Source organism: Dermacentor variabilis, chromosome 7 (assembly GCF_050947875.1).
Source record: "Dermacentor variabilis isolate Ectoservices chromosome 7, ASM5094787v1, whole genome shotgun sequence".
Taxonomy (NCBI): Eukaryota; Metazoa; Arthropoda; class Arachnida; order Ixodida; family Ixodidae; genus Dermacentor; species Dermacentor variabilis.
The window spans coordinates 71,566,959-71,585,692 of NC_134574.1; the positions used below are offsets into that span (position 1 = coordinate 71,566,959).

The following is an 18,734-nucleotide window of genomic DNA, read 5'->3' on the forward strand; positions in this document are numbered from 1 at the left end:
AACTGGCGACATGTGAATTGCGCACCGTCCAAGACATCATTGCAGATGTTACCGCTGAAGAGGAGAGCGACGACGATGACAACCAAGACGCCGGAGATTGCAGCAGCGATCGTCGGCCATTAAATACTGACGGTGCTCTCGAAGCTTTGGACGGGCTTCGTGGCTTTGTCGCGTCTGCGGAGCTCAGCGAGGAAACTGCTACTCGTTTTTACGAGTTCCAGAAAAGCTTGCTGCAGGACCTCGAAAAGCAAAAAGTGCAGCGCAAAGTGACGGATTATTTTAAAGTGCTTTAATAAAAGCAAGTTCTGTGCCAAGTATGTATTATTCGCGATCTTTTGGAGTCCGTTTTGGATAATACGATTTTTGGATAATACGTTTTTATTTTCGGTGCCCGTGAGAATCGTATCAACGAGATTCCACTGTAACTTGCGATTCGCTGATGATATTGCCTTGCTTAGTAACTCAGGGGACCAACTGCAATGCATGCTGACTGACCTGGAGAGGCAAAGCCGAAGGGTGGGTCTAAAAATTAATCTGCAGAAAACTAAAGTAATGTTTAACAGTCTCGGAAGAGAACAGCAGTTTACGAAAGGTAGTGAGGCATTGAAAGTGGTAAGGGAATACATCTACTTAGGACAGGTAGTGACTGCGGATCCGGATCATGAGACTGAAATAATCAGAAGAATAAGAATGGGCTGGGGTGCATTCGGCAGGCATTCTCAGATCATGAACAGCAGGTTGCCATTATCCCTCAAGAGAAAAGTTTATAACAGCTGTGTCTTACCAGTACTCACGTACGGGGCGGAAACCTGGAGGCTTACGAAAAGGGTTCTACTTAAATTGAGGACGACGCAACGAGCTATGGAAAGAAGAATGATAGGTGTAACGTTAAGGGATAAGAAAAGAGCAGATTGGGTAAGGGTACAAACGCGAGTTAATGATATCTTAGTTGAAATCAAGAAAAAGAAATGGGCATGGGCAGGACACCCACGACGCAGGACACGTAATGAGGAGGGAAGATAACCGATGGTCATTGAGAGTTACGGAGTGGATTCCAAGGGAAGGGAAGCGTAGCAGAGGGCGGCAGAAAGTTAGGTGGGCGGATGAGATTAAGAAGTTTGCAGGGACAACATGGCCACAATTAGTACATGACCGGGGTAGTTGGAGAAGTATGGGAGAGGCCTTTGCCCTGCAGTGGGCTTAACCAAGCTGATGATGATGATGATGATGATGATGATGATGATGATGATGATGATGTGAAAAACTTTTCGCGCATCGCCGAGCCCCTGACCCAACTAACGAAGGCAAACGTGCCATTTAAGGGGGAACGCGGCTTTGAAAATAAACTTCCTTATTTCTTCATGCATTTTGATGAAAACTGGCACAAATGTTTAGAATGTCTCCCTGATGCTTCCATAAATGTTTCAGAGCAACATCTTGAGAACATTTTATTCAATTTTATTGAACAGAATTTTTCTCCCTCCTACTTTCTGGAGCGCCTGGAGAAATTAAAAAATGTGATAGAAGGCTTGTTAAGTATTGACTGCATGGCTATATGTGTACTGAAGGTCGCAATATTCTTGCATTTCTTTTTCGCAACACAAATTTTTTGGAGTGCCATATTTTATGTTACCTTCACATCAAGCACACTTTCAGGGTAGACGAATAGCCATATCATAAACTTACAAAGGGCCAAGTTAAGAAAGCGAGAATGTCACGACCTGCACTGCAGCCCAAGGAATGTGACAAAAAAACGGAGTCAAGATATGTTAAATGGTATCAAAGAAATGAGCTCCAGAAAGTGAGCAGAAAGACAGAAAAACAGTTCTGAGAAAACGGCTCTAAAAGTTTCACCGTCTCTTCAGTTCTCTAAAAGGCACTAAATTTGTAGTTTTTGGGGTGTTTTGTGATGTGGGGCTTCTTGCACATGTGGCCTCTGGTCTGGTGCGCTTCTCCCCCCCCCCCCCCCCCCCATTTTTTATCTTTTCATAGGGCATTCTTTCCTGCTGCTGCTCTACAAAGAGCATGGTGCCTCGGTTTCAAGCCAAGTGACGTGCAGAACTGTGTGTGGGCATAAATATAGTTCCAGTGTACATTCAGGCAGCCTGTACCCGCAGGCTGCCCGATTGATAGCAATCTCCAATACAATCAGTGAGGCTTTTTTTTTGTGTGGAATTGACCATGTTACTGAATGAAGGCTCTGAGTGTCAGCAGCCTCCCAAGTCATCTTTACTTGACAATGGTTGTAGAACTTAGGATCAGAGAGCCAGTGATAGATATGCAGCTGCTAGGTGCTTTCCAGAATTTTACTTTTATATGATGCCTCGATCACTTCTGCAGCCAGGTGTCTGTGCCAGCCCAAGGGGCCTAGTGAACAGAGCTCATGATGAGGTTCTCTGTAAGGGGTGGTATGATAGATATTGTTACGAGCTATCGTGACAATATAATAGAGTGAACACACAATATGTTTGGTTGCGGGTCTGAGGTGCCGATGTGCCAAATGCCTAACCGCAGATACAAGGAGCCGACGTGCAATGTGCTTAGTCGCGCAGTTCGAGGTGCCAACGCGCGAAGCGAAGTACCTAGCAGCACAGTCGAAGGTGCCGACGCACGAAATGCCTAGCCACGGGTTCGACGAGTCGACCCTCGATGCGCTTATTCACACAGTCCGAGGTGCCGACGCGCGAAATGCCTAGCCAAAGATACAAGGAGCCGATGCACAATGTGCTTAGTCGCGCAGTTCGAGGTGCCAATGCACGAAGTACCTAGCCGCACAGTCAAAGGTGCCGATGCGCGAAATGCCTAGCCACGGGTTCAACGAGTTGACCCTCGATGCACTTATTCACACAGTCCGAGGTGCCGACGCGCGAAATGGCTACCCCTGGGTTCGAGGAGTCGACACTCGACGTGCTTACTCAATGTGCTCGACCCGACCTAAAACGCCTCGAGTACTTGGAAGGCAACGTTTCTTCACCCCCTGCCTCATTCAAGCGAGGACTTTCTTCCTTCTGTGTACAGAATGATGTCCTCATGAAGAAGAACTTCGCAGCGAACAAAACAGCCTACCTCCTTGTACTTGCTTGTCTCCACGAAGAAGTTCTACAGGCTTCCAACGACGAGCCGACAGCGGGACATCTCGGGTTTACTCGCACTCTCCGCCACATTCAAGACAAGTATTACTGGCCCCGCCTGTCTGCCAATGTTGCACATTATGTGAAAACCTGCCGAGATAGTCAGCGACGAAAGACCCCTCCCACCTGACCAGCAGGATTCCTGAACCCCATTGAACCCCCCGCAAGACCCTTTCAGCAGATCGGCATGGACTTGCTTGGCCCTTTCCCAAAGTTAACGTCTGGAAATAAGTGGATCATCGTAGCGACCGACTACGTAACCTGCTACGTCGAGGCAAAAGCCCTACCGAACGGAACAGCAGCAGAAGTCGCCAAATTTTTCGTGGAGTGCATTCTTCTGCGACACGGCGGCCCCGATGTACTCATCACGGACAGAGGAACAGCATTCACGGCGGAACTAATGCAAGCCATCCTGTGTTACAGCCAAACAAGCCACCGGAGGACAACTGCAAACCATCCGCAGACCAACGGACTGACCGAGCGCCTGAACAAAACCATCGCCGATATGCTCGCCATGTATGTCGATGCCGAACACAAAACCTGGGACGTCATCCTGCCATTCGTCATCTTTGCCTACAACAATGCAGTGCAGGAGACCACCCAGATGACGCCTTTTAGGCTCGTCCATGGAAGGGAGGCCACGACCACGCTAGACGCCATGCTGCCCAATGTTAGAGAAGACGAGAACGTCGCCGTCGCCGCCTACCTTCAACGCACAGAAGAAGCTCGAAGGCTTCCCAACTATGAATCAAAAACCAGCAGCGGACCTGCACCAGATGCTACAACCTACGAAGACACAACGCGTAATACAAGCCAAGAGACCAAGTCTAGGTTTGGACGCCCATTCGCCGCCGTGGATTGAGTGAAAACCTTTCGCACCGCTATTTCGGCCCGTACAAGGTGCTTCGTCGGCTAGGTGAATTGGATTATGAAGTCATCCCTGACACCATGACTGCATCCCAGAGACGCCGCGTACGACCAGTTGTTGTTCATGTCGTCCGCCTGAAGCCCTATTATGCGCGCTAAAGGACGCTGCATTTTCCCACTCTGTGATTATTTTCGTACGATTCGTTTTATTTGTTGCTTGTCGCATTATTTGTTTTCATGCATCGGGTCGATGCCTCTTTAAGAGGGGAGTATTGCCGTGAATCTTTGCAGTGTTTGTTCATTCTTCAACTCTGCCGCCACGCCGCTTTATCACTTTGTTTGTGATGCAAGACGCGCCCAGATTCATCTCGATTGATAGCATCCAGAAAGAGCTGATTCTAGGTTGTTCCAGAATGTTTTAGTAACTTTGCACGCTTTATCTAGAAAGCTCGCTATCAGCTTTAAATTGAGCGCGAACGACAGCGGCGGGTATTCTGTTCTGACGACTGCCGAGCACGCTGGTCGCTTCGCCGCCGCCGAGTGATTCAGTCCATTGTGGGCGCAAGTCAGCCCAATAAACAGTTTTCTGTTGAAGAACTTTTGTCCGTCTTCATAGCTCCTGTGACTGCCGTCACCACTACGTGACAACATACAGTAAACCCTCGTTAACACGAACTCGCATATCTCGAAATATCGGTTAAGTCGAAAGTTTTCCACGCCGCGCCTTCCCCACCCATAGGCGTTATGTATTCGCACCCATTTATCTCGAAGCATTTTTCGGGCGTAATACGGATATCTCGATATTTCGACCGGGACGGCTGAAGGCAAAGGCCGTTACCAAAAGGTGATAAAGGCTCCGAGCGAGCACTTGGTTCCTACTAAAGTGCCGAACGCAGTCACGATCTAAGGGCGAATACAAAATTCCCGCGGATGCAGCCGTTTTCCGTCAACCACGTCAAGTAACCTTGGAAGCAGTCACGTGGTGTGCGCCGCTTGCGCACGGGGGCTCATGGGTTTTATCGGGTAGTTGCGCCACCGCATTTCGCACGTGCGAACGTTATTGTGCACGTGCGATTCTGTTCTTTGTTTCGTCGCGCTGTGCACACGACGCGTTGACTGCGATCTTTTTTTTTGTTGTTGTTGTTGTGTGTGTGGTGTGTGGTCAACGGACGATGACGATGTCCCGCCCCAAGCAGTGTAAGTCTCTGACGCTGGAGAAAAAAGTCGCGTTAATCAAGGAAGTGGAGAAAGCGAGAAGATCCAAAACGAGCATCGGCAAAGAATTCGGCATCCCCTTGTCGACGCTATCGACAGTTTTAAAAAATCGGCAGAAGGTCTTCGATGGCTTCGAGCAAAGTTTTTCCAGCGAGCGGAAGCGGATTCAGGCCTCGAAATTCCCGGACGTCGAAGCAGCACTCATGCTGTGGCTCCTGAATGTCAGGGCAGCCAACCTTCCCGTGACAACCCAAATGATGATGGAGAAGGCAGACGCTCTGGCGTTGCAGATGGGCCACACAGACTTCAGTTGCAGCAATGGCTGGTTTGAACGATTTAAAAAAAGAAATAACGTAGCCTCGAAGCCTATCCACGGCGAAAGCGGCACTGTTGATGAAGGGGCTGCAGACACCTGGCGCAACCACCGCCTCGCTGAGCTGCAAAAGGCTTACGCGGACAAGGACATTTTCAACCTCGACGAAGCAGCACTGTTCTATAAGATGCTGCCTAGCCGCACATACACGCCGAAGGGAGAAGTGTGCTCAGGCGCTAAGCAGCGCAAAGACCGAGTGACGATACTTTTCGGAGCCAACTCCACCGGCGATGAAAAACTGCCGCTGCTTGTTATCGGTAAGTCGCTCAATCCAAGGTGCTTCCAAAATGCACGGCTCCCGAGAGATGCAACTTACCGCGCCAATAAAACGGCCTGGATGACTGCAGCGCTGTTTGAAGAGTATGTACGTGCTCTTGACCGCAAAATGGCAAGGGACGGCCGGAAAGTGTTGTTCGTTGTGGACAACTGCCCCGGCCACGGAAAAATCAACAACTTGGAGGCGGTCATGCTGGAGTTCCTGCCGGCTAATATGACGTCCGTGCTCCAGCCTATGGACCAAGGAGTCATTGAGGTGGCTCGCAAGTTTAACAGGAAGAGTCTCCTGCACCGCATTTTGTGCTCTTACGACAGTGGTAAGAAGTACGAAATAGATTTGCTGGGTGCAGTCCACCTGATCGCTGAAGCCTGGCGACAAGTACGTCCATTGACGATTGCCAATTGTTTCGCGCACGCAGGATTTTCGCGTGCCGAGAAATCGCTTGAGCCAGACACTGACGAGTTCAGTAATTGCGATGAACTTTGCGACGAAGTCCGCAAAGCTGCCGGCTGCGCCAGCGATGCCGAGGACGGCGAAATCACTTTTGAAGAGTACGCGCTCTACAAGTCAGGCGTGCCCGTTACCGGAATGTTGTCCGACGCCAACATTGTTGAAATGGCAGTGAACGACGGTGATCACGCTGACGAAGAACCACCTAGAGAAGTGCCGACAACTGCAGAAACAAGGAACTTGCTACGTTTGCTCCGCAACAAAGTTGAATGCAGCGGCGGCGAACAACGGCTCATGCGGTGCGTTCAGCAGCTCGAGGACGCTTTTCTCGCGCCGAATGCCAACGCCAAGCAGGCAAGCATCACCCAGTTCTTTCCAAAACAATAAAATTCAGTTTTTCCTGGGAATTTGCGTTTATTGCAAAAGCTCCCCTCGTGCTGTGGAGCGTTTGTTAGCAGTGCTGGTTGTCACTGGCTTTCAGTGACCCGGTCACTGAAATTTTCGGCATTTTGCTTAACTCGAAACTCTGCTTATCTCGAAATTTTTCCCGGATTTTACAACTTCAAGTTAACGAGGGTTTACTGTAGATCAGAGCCACAAGTGCACCCGAAAAGCCATGTAAAAACCAATAACTTCCCTACATACATAAGGTTTCCCACAATCTTAAAAAGATTTCTGGTAAATATGGGGTTGATGCTGTCCTTTCAGCACCTTGTAAACTTTCAAAGTTGTGCACCATGGTGGAAAGAGGAAGCACGGGCTCAGCCTCCTGTGAAATCAAGCATAAAAATTTGCACGTGCCTTGCACGACACGTGTCATATATAAAATTCCACAAAAGTTTGTGAATGTGAGTGCGGATGATAATGTCGCAACCACGGGAAGACCACACTGCTGACATCATACCGAGCACAAGTGAAGCGGGCACAATGAGGAAAGCAATGAAGATCCTTTGCCCACATCCTTCAAGGTGATTGGTGCACTCGCACTACTCTGGTGCTTCTGCACGAATGTGGAAGATTGCCGCCTCTGTTGCTCCGATTCTAGAAAATGTGAAGAAGTGCGCGCTGTCACGGGCAGTGAAATTGTTCAAGCAGAAGAAGATACGGAACTATTTCATGCAAAACTAAGCTAGTTTCATCAATAATGTGATTTTATAAATTGTATGTACTTTTATGATGACCAATCCTTAGCAGGCTTATATCAAATTATGCCCTATATGGAACTGACAGGCGTCTTTTTTTTTCGCAAGTTCAATATAACTGGTTCGACTGTATAACTTCAGCACAGCCGTGGATGTCATGGCAGACAACCAAATTCCTTGTGGAATGGCTTCGTCGCAGCTGAGGCGCAGATTTGTTCAGCTGGGTCCTAATTTCACTATCAAAAATCACAAAAGAAGATAGACAACTGTAATTTTTGCAGCAGCTCATCAGCCTAGAAGTGGACGTGGTCCCACATCGGCAAGACCTGCAAGATGGCAGACGAAGCGAGAGTCTTACCTGACATGATGTAGAAGATGGAGTCCTTTCTCCCTGGCCAGGTCAGTGTCAAGATGGCAGACGGCAGACTGGCCATCCTCTCTGACCAGGCCAAAGTGAAGATGGCGGACAGCTAGGGGGTGAGCCTCCGCATTAGGGTAGCAGGCAACTGTGTGCCTCCTCTCACCCTGCATTGTCGACCCGGCCCGCAGTTTTTCTGGTGTGGTTCATAACAGTACTGGCCGGGACACTTTCATCTGATATCCCGATCACCTGAGAGCACGTCAAGACAAAATGTCACGGAGGTCGAAGCGCACGAAAGTACCATGACAAATACGGTCACTGTTCTCAACATCGGAGGGGGCATCAATGCCCTGACACTGATTCGGGTGCCGATTCAAGTAAATAATGCAGTGATCAACCTCATGATTGACGCAGGAGTGGTGGCGCCCCTCCTCAACATACAGGATTACAAAAATAATTTATCGAACATCCATCTCGTGCAATCACACTTTGTTTCACAAAACTATTCTAAGCAAGTTGTCAACAACTTGGGTTTCCTCACAGCGACAGCCAAGTATGAGGGTTGATCCAGAAATAAGGTTCCCAAAGAGCTCCAGCCACATGGGAAGGTGCGAAGCGAAATCTGGCAACACTGCTGCGCATGGCTGTTCCTCCACTCTCAATTCACCTTGGCCACGCTTCCCTGTGCCGCCATTCTCGGCTGAGCAGCCATCCAATATGGAGGTTCCCATTGCTGATCCCGCCAAGTGTGAGATTGGTTCCGTAATTAGTTTAATGCGCACCAGAGGGACTACACCCGTGGATATTCGTCAGTCAACAGAGGTGTATGGCAACAAGTGTATGTCCATTCAACACGTTCAAAAGTGGTGAAGGGAGTTTAGCGCCGGTTGGAAGGAAGTCCATGATGAACGGAGTGGAAGGCCGTCAGTTTCGGAGGCAGTTATCGAGATGGTTTAACGTGAAGTGCTTCAAAACAGGAGGATCACCATACGTGAACTTGTTGAAAGTGCGACACGCAGCGACCGACATATCGCAAGCCCTGCCACTATGCTCAGATTCTTGGGAGTTCTTACTGTACGGTGGAAAGAGCTTCTACTGAAAAATTGGGGTATCGCAAATGTTGTGCTCCATGGGTTCCGCGGCTATTGACATCAGACCACAAGGAGAAATGCCTTGACTGTGCTCGCCAGTTTCTTCAAAAGTGTCAAGAAGATAAGAAAGGATTGTTGGACTCCGTTGTTATGGCAGACGAAACATGGGTGTTTCCTGAAACGAAACAAAAACACAAACAGTGGCGTCACCCAGACTCGCCAGCTGCAGAAGAGTTCAGACAAGTTCCTTCTGCTGGCAAAGTCATGGCCAGTGTTTTTTGGGATCGTAAGGGGATACTGCTGATTGATTTCATGGAATGTGAGAGAACAATCAACTCAGAGAGTTATTGTGCAACACTAAGAAAACTCAGGCAAGCTATTCAGAACCTGTGGCAAGGACGACTGGAAGCCGGTGTAATGCTGCTTCATGAGAATGCCCGACCTCACATCTCCTGTCAAACCCAGGAACATTTGACAAACTTTTGGTGAACTGTCATGCCCCACCCACCGTACAGTCCAGACATCATGCCTAGTGATTATCACTTGTTCCCCAAGCTAAGGGAACATTTGAGTGGCCAACGCTTCCGGAGCGATGATGAAGTCAAAGAGGTGAAACGCTTCCTCAATGCGTTGGCGGCACAGTTCTATGACAGTGGGATACAGAAATTGGAGCACCATCTACAAAAATGCATAGAAAAAGAGGGCGATTACGTAGAAAAATAGAGCAAAGTTTCATCTTTCCAATGATGTAAATTTTTATGAATATAAACAATGTCTTGCCTAACTGATGCAAGGCGCCAACGTCGGCGACTGGCGTGGCAACAGCGTTGACACCCAATTCCCTACTGCCTTGTCACTGCATCATACGTGGGGGTGATAGTGTGACATCAGGGGCATAGTCCAGCAAGTTAGTGTGACATCATGGTTGGAGTGCTCTGCGCACTTCAACCCATCCAATTGGCCATGACTGAGCAATTGAATTCCCCCATCTAATGACCTAGGGAAAACAACAGCTCAAAAAGTGGATATTAGGTGCTGCGCCAGTGTACTTAAATATGTGGTGTTATTAGACATGGAGTGTGCTCCTATATACATGGAGCCATTTGGGAGTCGTAAATATGTCAAATAAACCAATGCGTTTGCTTCTACCTCCCGATCTTCATCTCACTAACAGGCAAGGCTCCGTGATAGAGACTAGACAACTGCATGGGTCTGCTTAATCAGCTTAGTGTGAAGCCCCTGTATAGCACAAGCCCGCTATGATGTTTTAGGTGCTCCAGTGGCATAGGCGATTGACCCGCTGCGTGGTGCACAAACCAAGCCACAAACCCCAGACCAGGATCCCAACAGCAGGTAGGACAACCATGTGGTAAGAACATGCCGAGCATTATTGCGGTCAATTTTTCTTCCAGGTCATGAGCAACCACTATTATGCTCAGCCTGTCCTCAATGCATGGTTGTCGCCAGTGTTCCCTGGTCTCATGGCTTTGCCATCAATTGCTCCAACACCAAACATCAAACCTTTAACCACTACTTGGGCTGTGCTGACACACTGATGGGCACTGAGATTAAGTGCACTTTCTCTAAACACGTGTGCAAGAGTAAAAGTTTTCAGTCACCCCAAAAATCTATAGCACAACAGTTCGATCGCACGACTGCATGGGACTAAAGTTGGGGCGAGATTATTATGTGGGGCAAAACAAAACTACCGACTTTCAAGAGGATAGATGGAGGTGCATTCATTACGTGAGTTTATGCAGTAATTTTTCTTGGTTCTTTAAGATATGTAGTCTGCGTGGCAGATCTCATTTATGCTTGTATGTTGTACGGTGTTCTGACGTTGAGCTTCCTGAAATAAGAGTTGCTTTTTATCTACACTTGAATTCCTGTGGCGATATTAGGAGGAATGTTTTCTTCGTTTCAGTATCAAAACAGGCATGTCTACATTTTTTGAGCCAGGGGAATATATTAGCGCTGCTCACACAGTCTTCATATCTAGAAGACCTGCCAGAGAGTGAGGAAGAAAATTTTTCTGGTATACTTTGATGCCATGTACATTAGTCACAAGCGTATTTTGCGGTAGTGACCATAGGATGGTAAGATATTGAATTGCGCTATACTTGAAGAGGGAATGGAAGAAACTGGTACATAAGAAGCCGATCAATGAGTTAGCAGTAAGAGGGAAAATAGTGGAATTCCGGATCAAGCTACAGAAAAGGTATTCAGCTTTAACTCAGGATGGGGACCTTAGTGTTGAAGCAATGAACGACAATCTTATGGGCATCATTAAGGAGTGTGCAATAGAAGTAGGTGGTAACTTTGTTAGAGAGGATACCGGTAAGCTATCGCAGGAGACGAAAGATCTGATTAAGAAACGCCAATGTATGAAAGCCTCTAACCCTACAGCTAGAATAGAACTGGCAGAACTTTCCAAGTTAATCAATGAGTGTAAGATCGCTGACATAAGAAAGTATAACATGGATAGAATCGAGCATGCTCTCAGGAACGGAGGAAGTCTAAAAGCAGTGAAGAAGAAACTAGGAATAGGCAAGAATCAGATGTATGTGTTACGAGACAAAGCCGGCAATATCATTACTAATATAGATGAGATAGTTCAAGTGGCTGAGGAGTTCTATAGAGATTTATACAGTACCATAAGCACCCACGACGATAATGGAAGAGGGAATAGCCTAGAGGAATTTGACATCCAACAAGTACCACCGGAAGAAGTAAAGAAAGCTTTGGGAGCTATGCAAAGGGGGAAGGCATCTGGGGAGGATCAGGTAACAGCAGATTTGTTGAAGGTTGGTGGGCAGATTGTTCCAGAAAAACTGGCCACCCTGTATACGCAATGCCTCATGACTTCGAGCGTACCGGACTCTTGGAAGAACGCCAACATAATCCTAATCCACAAGAAAGGGGACACCAAAGACTTGAAAAATTATAGACCGATCAGCTTACTGTCCATTGCCTACAAAGTATTTAATGAGATAATCGCAAATAGAATCAGGAGCACCTTAGACTTCTGTCAACCAAAGGACCAGGCAGGATTTCGTAAAGGTTACTCAACAATATACCATATTCACACTATCAAACAGGTGATAGAGAAATGTGCGGAATATCACCAACCCTTACATATAGCTTTCATTGATTACAAGAAAGCATTTGATTCAGTCGAAACCTCAGCAGTCATGCAAGCATTACGGAATCAGCGTGTAGACAAGCCGTATGTAAAAATACTGAAACATATCTATAGCGGCTCCATAGCCACCGTAGTCCTCCATAAAGAAAACAGCAAAATCCCAATAAAGAAGGGCGTCAGACAGGGAGATACGATCTCTCCAATGCTATTCACAGCATGTTTACAGAAGGTATTCAGAGACCTGGATTGGGAAGAATTGAGGATGGGAAGAATGGAGAATACCTTAGTAACTTGCGATACGCTGATGATATTGCCTTGCTTAGTAACTCAGGGGACTAACTGCAATGCATGTTCACTGACCTGGGCAGGCAAAGCAGAAGGGTTAGTCTAAAAATTACTCTGCCGAAAACTAATGTTTAACAGCTCGGAAGAGAACAGCAGTTTACAATAGGTAGCAAGGCACTGGAAGTGGTAAGAGAATAGATCTACTTAAGGCAGATAGTGACCACGGATCTGTATCATGAGAATGAAATAATCAGACGAACAAGAATGGTCTGGGATGTGTTTGGCAGGCATTCTCAGTCATGAACAGCAGGTTGCCATTATACCTCAAGAGAAAAGTGTATAACAGCTGTGTCTTGCCAGTACTCACCTGCGGGACAGAAACCTGGAGGCTTACGAAAAGGGTTCTACTTACATTGAGGACGACGCAATGAGTTACGGAAAGAAGAATGCTGGGTGCAACGTTAAGGGATAAGAGAGAAGATTGGGTGAGGGAACACAGGCGACTTAATGACATTTTAGTTGAAATCAAGAAAAAGAAATGGGCATGGGCAGGGCATGTTATGAGAAGGGAAGATAACTGATGGTCATTAATGGTTACGGACTGGACTCCAAGAGAAGGGAAGTGTAGCAGGGGGCAGCAGAAAGTTACGTGGGCAGATGAGATTAAGAAGTTTGCAGGGACAACATGGCCACAATTAGCACAAGACCAGGGTAGTTGGAGAAGTATGGGAGAGGCCTTTGCCCTGCAGTGGGCTAACAAGGCTTATGATGATGATATTTTTCGGCGAGAAAAAATATTTCACTCCCCAACAATCAACACTGTCCTGCCTGTCAGATAATCCGTTAAGGTGGTTGCGTGTTGCTCTGGCCATGATGTTGGTGGTGTGCGTTCGTGTTTTAATCGTTATTGTCACAAAGCTTGTCCCAATACAATCTGTTGAGTGAGAGGCATGAAAATTTCTGTCCACTCACATCCACCAATGAGCACTGCAGGAAAGCAGAGGCTTGAAGCATTCGGCAAGGATGGTATCGAAATTCTGATAGATTTAAATGCACATGTGCAGCAAATTACTGCGGGTGTGGTTAGATGGTGCAGCATGTGCCAAAAGCCATGCCCTCCGCTGTTCGCATTTCATTCCAGCAGCATAATGCACCCTTTGTCAAACTTATACAGGCTCTGTTGCTTGCGACCAGCAGGCAAATTACAGCCTTCCTGAGGTATGCAGCAAGTTCCAATTGCTTGTGGAATGAAAAGCATTCTGGTACTCGCCACCCAAACATCAGGGGTGCCAGGAGCACCATGGGAGCCGCACCACAGAGTTAAGTGATGTATACAGTGAAGGCACGGAGCAGCCTGTCCACTTTTGACAAACACTGTACCTGCATCCAATTACATTATGTGCCTCAATTTCACAATTTTTTGTACCCATATTCTGCAAATGCATGCTGCTTACAAGCTTTTATCTTGCCAACCGTACCTGTTTTTTGTCATGAATGCATGATCGCTGACTGATGCATCCGTCGTACTGATGGGTGACTGCTCAGAATATGTGAATACTTGCCCCTTAGGCACTGCCATTTCATGCCACCTAGATTGCTTGAATTGTTTTTCTTTCTTTTTTTATCCCACTTTGATTCACCTTGCAACTTTTTAATGAAAAGTTCTTGACCTCACTTACGCATCAGCGCCTGCTTCTTTCCTGAAGTCACCAGTGAACCTAGCCGCTACCACCGGGGACAAGACTTCCCACCTGTGCACTGTCTTGAATGTCGAAGAGCGATAGTCCTACATACACCCCCTCTTGTGTCGAAGGAACAGAAGAAACCATTACCTATACTCAAGCATTCCTTCCTTTAAATTGACATTTTCAGGTCTCCTTACTGAACACAGCTGTTGCAATAATATACAACTTCTAAGACAGCTTCAGTTTTCTGTCCACATTCACACATGCGACACCGAGTGTGTCGTTTGGACTTCACTGCGTGGTTGCCCGCCCTTGTCAAATGAGGCGAGCCAAATAATTATGAACTGGCTGACGAGGTGCGCGTCAACCTCTTCAGCCCTACCAAAGTGGGCGCCTCTGACAGTGGTGACCCAATTTTCTGCAAGCACTGAGGGCTGCTAGGCGAGGCTGCAGCAATTACAGTTTGTTTAGCAGGAAGAGTTCTGCCATTCTTTAGCTACAAACGCAGGATCGACACAGGGTGTATTAGATATTACAAGTGCGATTTATGCTAACGATTGCATAGAGTTCGCGCCGGGACATGATCCGCCGTGCTAGAAGGCACATGATAATAAAGCCACCGGTGAAGGCTCGCGCTAAACGGCTCAAATCTCGCGATAAATGCGTAACGCACAGAACAACAAACCAAGCGCGAAACCTACCATTTATGGTCGTCTTCGAGCACGACGTTGACAAAGCAACGCGGCATTTGCACGAGTGACCAGTACCGCAGCGACATCAGCCAAGTTTTGAGGGTATGACCTTCCATTGCCTTCAAGCGAAGAAGCAGCCGGATAAACTGGCATCAGTGTTCACTTCCACAGCAAATTTCTGGAAACTTCATCGTTTCAGTGCTATCACTGGCGGAACACTTCACCAAACTCTCTGGAGTCGACGTTGACGTGACCGGCGCGTCACACTCCAGCTAAAAGCAATAAATCATGCTTGCCAAAGAACAAAACTTCTCGGCATGAAAGTATCAGGTGAAAGTGTACGGAGTTTATTGCACGTGCTCATGCTCTCTAGCAGCATTGGCGCAAATGCAAACCCACCGCTCTTATTTCCAAGCTTCCATCTTTCATTATGCTTTCTTTGTCGCGCAGGGTTTCTGGATTTGCCATTGCAGTTACGTCACCACGCCAAAACACGATAGCTGTAGGGACGCATTAAAAAAATTGGCTCAAGTAAGTTGACCTTCCTACGTACACTTGTGATCTGCTACTTTTGCTCACGATTTGGTACTCAGCAGGCTTTGACAGAGCGATTCCGTATTTAACTTAGCGCCGTTGTGAATAGGCGTCCATCTCGGAGGGCGTAATAGCTATAACGGCGGCAGGTTTAAACAAGCCGGTCGTGGTTTAAACCATCCATGGTTTGAATATTTTGATAGCAGTTTCAAGCAAATGTGTTTGACATAGTCGCTTGCCGGAGTAACAAAACCCCACAGAAAATTTCAGATCGCGAGTGGTGAATACTTTACAGAATAGTTATTAGGAACTAGAGTGTAATAGAAGACGGTTTAGTGGGATTAGCGGCAGGAGCCGATTATGCTCGGTGGGTCGTTCATAATGCTTCGCGCGCTGCCGCTTGCGATGAGACCGCTGAAATTGCGCTCATGATTGCATATGATGTGTATTTATGTCTAAAGAGTAAATTCCTTTCTGTGTTTTTATGCCGCGCGATGACTTCGCGTGCATTGCAGACGCAGTCCTTTCAAACTGCTGTGTTATTGTAGTTGCCTTGGAGAGCAATTATTGTGCATGTTCTTCAAGCAGCATGTATCTCGTGTGTATTGCAGTTCGGCCTCCTCCTTAAGAGGAAGCTTTAGCTCGGGTGCTCTTATCTAAATACATGCTGAAGGAGAATTCGTTTTTCTCGGCAGCCACAGCCAGTGGGTCCCGGGTGCAAGGGGCCTGTGGAGGGGGGGGGGGGGGGGGTGTCATATACGTCTGAAGACACCCCTCTTTCCTCCGGCTACAACCGGGGGTGGGGGGGGGGTTTACAGAAGACCTATGGGCCCCGGGTGCCAGACGACCTAGCTACGCTACTGGCCACAGCACCAAAGTTCACGAGGTTTGATGCATTTAAAAGAAAAGCATAAATTACAGTGACTGTTTGTTTCGAATTTTTGATTTAGGTTGTCAATAATTTATTAAAATTGGCACAACTTTCAAATTTTGACAAAGCGATACCTTCAAGGTTAAAACTCTAACTCAACAATAAAAGATTACATCACAATTCTGCGAATTGCACCTTATTAATAGTGCATCTACAGCGGACAAAATTGATATGTTACACATGAATCTCAAGAAATTTAGTATTATGCAAATACGGCTTTTGCAGAACCCTTGTGCACAACTTAACCAATTCACGTACGATACAAACTGACATATTAAATTTGTCCACTTTGACTGTTATAGTAGATGCCGTTTACAGAACGGTGATATCGGTTCTTGATGCAGGCCTATTAGTTTTTAAACATCCTGCTTCTATTTTTTTCGAACTTTCGAATTCTTTAAACTATTTCAAACAAAATTCAGCCCCAAAATCAAAATTCCGCTTCCAACAGACACTAGAATGCAACTCTCTCTCTGAAATGCAAGAAATTTCATTAGAAGCGATCCAGGGTTATCTCAGAAAAGCGTTTCTGCGTTTTACATGTATCTGAATAGATCGCGTCGAAGTTGGGCCCGAGCTAAAGCTTCCTCTTAAACAATTTGTCGAGGGATCAAATACTCAATATGCGAAAACACCCGTGTACTTATATTTAGGTGCACGTTAAAGAACCCCAGGTGGTCCAAATGTCCGAAGTCCGCCATTACGGCGTGCCTCGTAACCAGACTTTGGTTTTCGCCCGTAAAACCCCATAATTTAATTTTGTAATAAAATTGAAAAAGAAGCAGCTACGTACTAGATGTGAAAAGAGAATTCGCGCAAGGTCACAAATTTCGATCAGCTAGCAGTTTTCTTGGTTTACACTGCAAGGAAGGTTTTGGCTGTGTCCCTGACTTCGACACAATCAGCCTACACGTGATACTAAAGAAGCAGTAATAGCGATATTTGAACAGAAAGAATAAGCCCTTAATTCTCACGGTGATCCCGCGGACGCCGCCATGCTTGATTATGTGGTGACGCCCAATGCTTAAAGACAGCGGGACCCCGGCAGGTCAAGTGCAGCACTTCGGCGCCCATTTGACAAGCGCTGGAGGCGATTTTATTACCAGTAGTGTCTTGTGCGGGGCAATTATAGCTCTCTAATTTTTCGATGAATGATTTAACCGCGATCAATTGGTTTATGTGGCATGAGCAAAAACTGGAAAGAAGATATTGTCATACTGCTTCATGCATTTCCCCAAGGCACTGCAGGCAGGGGCGTAGCCTGGGGGGGGGGGGGGTACGCTTATGGGGCTTCACCCCCTCCCCCGAAATGTTCTCGTGCTGTCAATGCACCGCCGACCAAACCAACCCCAGCGCCGCAAATCATTCTGGATTTTGTCTAGAACGTCTTTTTTCACGCTTGGAAAGCTATTTCACAGCAAAAATTGCGAAGTCGGGCTGGATTTCGCGGCAACGCCCATGCACCGGGAGTCACATAACGCAAGCAGCCCCATCCGAGCACAAAGTTTCAAGGACGTTTTGATGGCGAACGGGCTCGCCGCGGCATCTCGAGGAGGCCGAGGAATCTACCCTGTATCATGGAATCTACGGAGCGCGTGGATGTCAATAAACTTTTGATGTGAAAGGTGCATTGACATTTCCAAACGCATGCTTTAGATTTTCAACTGCGGAACTTTGTAAATTTGATTTTCCCATAAATATTTGACGCCAAAGCTTCATTAACTCTTCCAAAGTCGTACGTCGGGCCATACAATGACACAAGCCAAATCTACACACTATCAGACAAGTTGACAAAGCCCGCAGCGACGCCCGATGAAACGAAGCGTTGTGGTGGTTCATTCGTGCCGTCATGTCACATAAAAAAAATATCAATTTTTTTTTCACCTGGGCCAAAGCATCCAGTGAGGACACTAAAGCCAACCAAGGTAACTACGTTCTTATTTATTTTTTTCTACTTTGACTTTTAATCGCAAGGACACATTGAGCCTCTTCAATTTTTTCGTTCTCGCTCCCCTACCCGCGGGCTGCCAGAGCCAGTCAGAGCGCATGCGTTTTTCTCGTTGTCCCCGACCACCGCGCGGCGCACTTCGGTGCGCGTTCGGTTTTCTCTGGTCGAGTTCATTTTCGCCTGGCAGAGCTTTTGGCGCTTTCTAGCTAGCAGACGAGAAAAAGAAACAATGGTCGCTCGCCGCCATTCCTGGGGGGCTCGACGGATTGCACCGCGTTCGCTTGAGCGCAACCTCTCCAGAAAGTCTTGTCTCGCCGGAGTAGGATACCGAGCAGTATGCGCATGGTTCTTGGTGGACCAAATGTTTCGTGTTTTCTTCGATATTCCTTTAATAGCCACATTAGTTGCCCAAAGTAGGCATTCGATTGTGACCAACATACTTTCCTTTGCATTTCTTTTTCATTACGGTGCCCCCGCTCCACAAAAGGAAAAAAAAAAGACGTTGTTGCGGCGCAGCGAATTGTCGCATGGTGAAAGTTCTATTTTGTTACTTCTGCGGAAAGTAATGGGCCATGGGACGCTTCAGCTGACGGATACTCTTATTATATTA

General features: G+C 47.1%; 1 protein-coding gene across 1 annotated transcript in view; it reads right to left on the reverse strand.

Annotated features, from left to right (window-relative positions):
• LOC142587522 (uncharacterized) overlaps positions 1 to 15,270 on the reverse strand; it is a 106,311-nt gene extending 91,041 nt beyond the window's left edge. Inside the window, exons 1-2 of the mRNA XM_075698597.1 lie at positions 14,721 to 15,270; positions 7,814 to 8,065 (exon numbers count right to left, since the gene is read on the reverse strand). Of these exons, the coding sequence (XP_075554712.1) occupies positions 7,814 to 7,889 (76 nt within the window). The 5' untranslated portion in view covers positions 7,890 to 8,065; positions 14,721 to 15,270. The remainder of the gene's footprint in view (positions 1 to 7,813; positions 8,066 to 14,720) is intronic.
• Positions 15,271 to 18,734: the final 3,464 nt, after the last annotated feature.